At 35.9% G+C, this 5,412-nt stretch overlaps 1 protein-coding gene across 4 annotated transcripts; it reads right to left on the bottom strand.

The window, feature by feature from the left end:
- Positions 1–1,764: 1,764 nt before the first annotated feature.
- Positions 1,765–4,960, bottom strand: LOC113762760 (NAC domain-containing protein 73). Of its 4 annotated transcripts, none has more exons than XM_027306342.1 (4): positions 4,799–4,960; positions 4,463–4,699; positions 4,165–4,357; positions 1,765–2,564 (listed from the first exon to the last, which is right to left on the bottom strand). In XM_027306342.1, the coding sequence occupies exons 2-4, from the start codon at positions 4,625–4,627 to the stop codon at positions 1,975–1,977; spliced, it is 948 nt and encodes a 315-aa protein (XP_027162143.1). In that variant the 5' UTR covers positions 4,628–4,699; positions 4,799–4,960; the 3' UTR covers positions 1,765–1,974. The 4 variants fall into 4 exon arrangements, with proteins under 4 accessions (XP_027162143.1, XP_027162144.1, XP_027162145.1 ...); XM_027306343.1 differs by having other exon boundaries at positions 4,818–4,960; XM_027306344.1 differs by having other exon boundaries at positions 4,841–4,960.
- Positions 4,961–5,412: the final 452 nt, after the last annotated feature.

The raw sequence follows: 5,412 nt of genomic DNA, 5'->3' as shown, positions 1-5,412 counted from the left end.
TGGATCCGAACTCGGACCTATACCCGTTTATTCTAACAAAAAAGGGTAGGATACGGAATATAGGATTTCGACCCGTATTCGAACAATATATTAATAATTTTAAAATATAAATATTTCTAAATACATTCCTTTACCAAATTAACAATTTAGTAATGACTTTGTAGATTGATTTGTGGTTAGTTTTAGATTGACTATTGCGAGTTATTTGTGATTTATTAGCTTTGTAATTTGATTTGTTTAAATTTGGAGATTGAATTTGTGATTAATTTTAGAATGTTTAAGTTTGGACATTTTCTTTCCGAATAGACTTGAATCTGACTCGGGACGCGTCGGATCCAATTTCGGAACTCTAAAATCAAGACCCGTAAGTTATACGAGTTGGGTCCGAGTCTACTAAATAAAAAGGGTCTAGGTCCGCAATTTTCAATTCTAATCCGAATCCAACCCGTTGACACCCCTAATTCTGTGGCAGCTGGAATATTTTTCTTTTTCTTCTCCTAGTTCTGTTCGACTAAGTAAATCATTTATTTTTCTTCCTTTCCAAGTCTTGCAGGGAAGAATTGACCTGCTGTTGTTATCGTCATCAGTGAACTTTAATAGGAAAATTTGTCCCTTCTTGTTACCCAAGTAAATTCCTCTCTTTATATATTTTTCTTCGTTTGGTATTATACGTTCAAAACATAAGAACACCCTGTGATTGACGAGTAAAACTGTGACTAACCTTCCATGGCTTCAACTTTGTAACCTGTTACATTTGAAAAGGGCAACATATAAAGACGTGTGAAAATTTTGCTCTTTCTGTTATCGAAAACAATAATGTCTACAGCATCCTCCAATCGCCTCCAGTTTCTTAAGTTCTACTACCATGTTTTGAAGTCCATTTATGGGGAAAATATCCTGGACTCGTTTGCATGATAACTTTGTAAAAATCTACCATTAAAGGGCATAGTTTGTTCCTTTGCCGCTCCGTAAATTTGCCAAAATATGTGATAGAACCAAATTGTTGCAACATGCACTTGTGCTGCAAAATGAACTTCGAAAGTACGTTCAGAACAGAAGCGATAGGCTCCCCCTAATTAGTAGTTACAACCATATATGTTTCTTGTTTTTGCAATGATGTAGGCAATTTGCAATATTTCAGTTGTGCGGCAAAAAGTATCGCTTTTGGGTGTTTGCTTCTCAAGTTCTATAATGGTTATGTCAGCTAAAATGACATGTTCATTAATGAGGTTTTACTTCTTCTGATTCGCTTCAAATTGAGCACCAAGGTGATTGCTATTTTGCATCACCTCCAAAATCCTGTGTATCTCCCTCAATCTCCCAAATTATCCTCAATTTTTTTTTTTCCATTTCAGGTTGTCATGAAAATGAAAATTACAAGTTTGATAATTTCTTGCCCCACCGATGACCATATATTTTGTTAGCACTTATTTGTCCTGGAATTCTGAATTTCCATAAATGTATATACAGTGTATATACATATAAATTTGGATACACCGTGTAATCTTCTATATTCTAACAAAAAGCGATAAATCAGCAATGCAGTATCGCTTGTAGCGTACTCAAGAAACACCTCACTACTTACATTTTTAGACAGAAAAAAACAGCTCACATATGGTCTTTGTGAGAAACGAGATTTGACTAAATTAAGAACATGTAATTCAAAGATTTGTACAACATATAAGGACTCCCAACCAACCATTTAAAACATATATTAATTCTTCCTAAGAACCAAAACTACAAAATTCAAGGATTCTTTACCTATAGTATAAGGCTAATGACATCAAAGAATAACTAGACAACTCTTCGAGAAAAAGATAGAACAACATAACTTTATTTGCCTTCCCTCATTTGTAAAGCTCGATAACTTATGCTTCACAACTATAAAACAAGCAACAACCACCAGCAAAAGTGTCATTGTCGCTGTATTAACTTAGTAGCATGAGAACGTATATTTTCCCTACTTCAACATCCTTATTTGCCTTTGCTTACACTGGAAGGCAGATGGATAAAGGATGAGCCATCACCATGGACGACAAGATTTGGAATTAGCTGAGATGAACTATGACTATCTCCACTTTGGCTTCCCAAGTTATACGAAATATTATTGTAGGGATGTGGATAATAATCAATGAAGTTATTACTCGTGCTCTTGATCAAATGGCTGTGGCTTACAGAAGATGTTGATCTTTTGTCGAGTTCTGAGATGCTTGACGAGCCACCGCATTGTCTTGGCTGTGTTTGGTAGAAAACCTTCGAAACCACCAACTCGCCATCTTTTTCCTCCTCATTAGTGCCTAAATGGTACTGATGCATTACCCAGTTAGTCTTCTCAGGCTTCCTTTGCCTGCCATAATTTGTGTAGAGGACTAGTATTTTCTTGTACCCTTTCAAGGCTCCACTTATGAAAACTGGCCTAGTCTTGCCTGTTTTATGCCATCTTGTTTCACCACCACCATCAGCTTCAGTGTCTGTGTGAACCTTTCTTCTTTTTCTTGTTCCAGTGGTATATGCCTTTGAAGGCCTATGAAAGAAGTGACGGATTTGACCATCCTTGTTTACTCCTGCATGATCACGCAATTAACAAGAATATTAAGTCATTCACTTGACATATTTGTCACTTGTTCACTCATTCCACAGTTGACAAGGCCTGCTTTATCTGAGGATGAAGTAGTGTATGAGTTGAATCAAAGTACAACTATTAGCCACTAAGATAGTCTAACAATTAATAACTATACTGACCAAATAACAGTTAGATTAGAGTTAACTTTTGGGCTCTAGCTATTAAGCTTAAATTACAATGTAATGAGTTTCTTGAGGAAGCCTGCATACCTGTGCAATAAATCAACAGTGTACATGCTAATATAGGACAACATCAATGATCATGGAATCGAAAGTTCCCCTATAAGCAAAACAGTTTGTGATTTACATTTCATTGCAATTATGGTGTGAACATGCTTTCTTGCTTCATTTGAGACCAAAGACCAAAAGACCATTTTGTTTCATGGGGGAATAAATAAATAATTAGGAGATGATTCAAGGATATCGACAAGTCAACTCATTCATCTTAATACTGTTTTACGGTAGGTAAATTAATCCTCTTCAGCAAAATCTCTTATCACCATACCTAGACCTAGACCCCACACACACACACATATATATAATCACATCATTTGTGAGTCAAAAATTTGTGAAGATGATCTAAGGAACGTGAAATGGTTGCATGCTAGCCTACCATCGTATATCAATCTCCTTGTGCAATTACTATGCGATAATGCCAAAAATATGGGGATATCATACCACATTTTCTTAGAAAAACGTTTCAATTCATTCAAGTTTTTGGATGGTCAAGTTTTACAACCATACAACGCGGCATCTTGTTACATAATTCTGCCAAAAACACTTGCTTGACTAACATATAAGGCTACAAAATTTGTTCCAAGTTCAAACACTAAAGCATGAGTAAAACACAATCCAAAATTTATTTAGATTTTAGGAAGTGGTATGTGTTGGAAACATTAAAATTGTAAGAGCTTCTATCACTCTTTTTACTTCGGTTTCATTACAAAAAAAAAAACAAAACAAATTTCATAAGAAAAAAAATCTACTTCCACTGTTCTTTTAGGCAAGAAATAATCAACGTAAGGCAAACTATTGGAGCCGCACTAACGTTGGGTTTCCAATACCAAGAATCTTTTAGTGGAGCAAACAAAAATCACAAACTACCAATATAAAAACTCCATGACATTGTAACTAATTAGGCGCGCTAAAGCAACTGGAAGGAATACTTCCTACTTTCAGAAAACAATTGGCACAGCACAGAAAACCATAGGCACAAGTCGCATCATACGATATTTTAGAAAAACCCCCCAGCAAAATTGCCCCACGAAATCCAAAGGATTCAAGAAACCTCAGAATAGCTTGCAACAATAAATAAAAAAAAAAAAAGGCAATAAAAGTCACTTTACATTTCAGCTTGTGACAATGATCCACGCAATCACCGCCGACTAATTCTAACAAGATTAAGATGACACACGAAAATCTCATGAAATTTTATCAGCTTAAGGAAGCTAAAGCACATATATTCTGGTACGCTGTTTGTCCGAATCTGAGCAAAGACAATTTTTGTAAAATAGGACAAATGAACAATTATTCGCCACTCACCTGGTAGCTTCTCGGGATGCGTGTAGCAAATCCCATTTTCCCCTTCAATTGTGGGAATAAATTCGTCAATTAACGGATGGATTTTCCGGCTGTCCAATAGTACCCTTGCCTCCAAATGTTCAAGAATTTCTTGGTCGGATGGATCAAATTTCACCCCAGCTGGCAATCCTGGCAAATCTTGTAGTAATCCAGTCTAATCCAAATTTTCCCACAAATAAAAACAAAAAGAGAACTTCTATGACTAAATAAAATTTTGGGTAAATGAAGAACTATACAAAGATAAGAACTAAAATGGTACCTGATCTTGAACTTCTAGGGGGTGGCCGCATGAAGGGCAAGCTATAGTCTTAACTTCATTTAGCTTTGAGTTGAGAACAGTAGTGCTTTTTTCATGAGATATCTGAGCTGGGACAATTTGGAGGGGTAGATTTTCTTGATTGGATTCATTACTGCACCATGTCATCTCTTTTCTTTTGCCCTTATGCCCATCCCAAATTGGGTTTCCTTCTCCCGAATCTTCCTCCACCTCTCCAACCTACGCAAAAATTCGAAAACCCATAATCAAGAATCAGAAAAAAGGAAAATAGGGGGGGAAAAAACTCTAATAAAAGAAGAAAGAAAGCAAAGTTGTCACTTTTTTTTTTTAATATCACGTTTTATATAATCTGGAGTTAACCAAATTTTTTCTCTTCTTCTTGAAGTTGGGAAGGAATTGAGAATTCTCCACTTTTTGTCTACTCTTTTCGAGCAGTTACTTGAGTCCCCAGAGTTAGAGCCTAGAGGGAGTTAGGGAGAGAGAAAGAAGAGGGGGTCGGAGTATTGTTGCTTATATTCTGTAAAAGGACAAAGAAACTGATAGAAAATAAAATATGTGATTGCTTGGCGGACAAGTTTGGTTTTGTTAATGTGTATATACACCTGTACCAGAATATATGCAGTTCCGCGTTCCTTTTTACTCTATCACTTATTTGTGTTTTAACTGTGTTCAAGAAAGTTATTTAAAAAAAAAATGACAGAAATTTTTCATTGTTAAAGTGGGGAAAGAAAAGAAAGAAAGAAGGGAAAGGAGTGTTAAGTGGAGTGGATATGGGGCAAGACTGATTCTTTGAGGACAGTTCACCTCTTTATTAATTTCTAGGAATAGATCAAAGCTTGAGGGGGTTTTAGCTGCAGTGTCAAGCTAGAGTGTGCTTAAAGCTATGTGTGTGTATATGTATATATGTCTGGAATGGGTTATTGGTCAGTGTA

This window comes from Coffea eugenioides, chromosome 2 (genome assembly GCF_003713205.1).
Source record: "Coffea eugenioides isolate CCC68of chromosome 2, Ceug_1.0, whole genome shotgun sequence".
Classification (NCBI taxonomy): Eukaryota; Viridiplantae; Streptophyta; class Magnoliopsida; order Gentianales; family Rubiaceae; genus Coffea; species Coffea eugenioides.
This window is presented reverse-complemented; position numbering and strand designations above follow the sequence as displayed.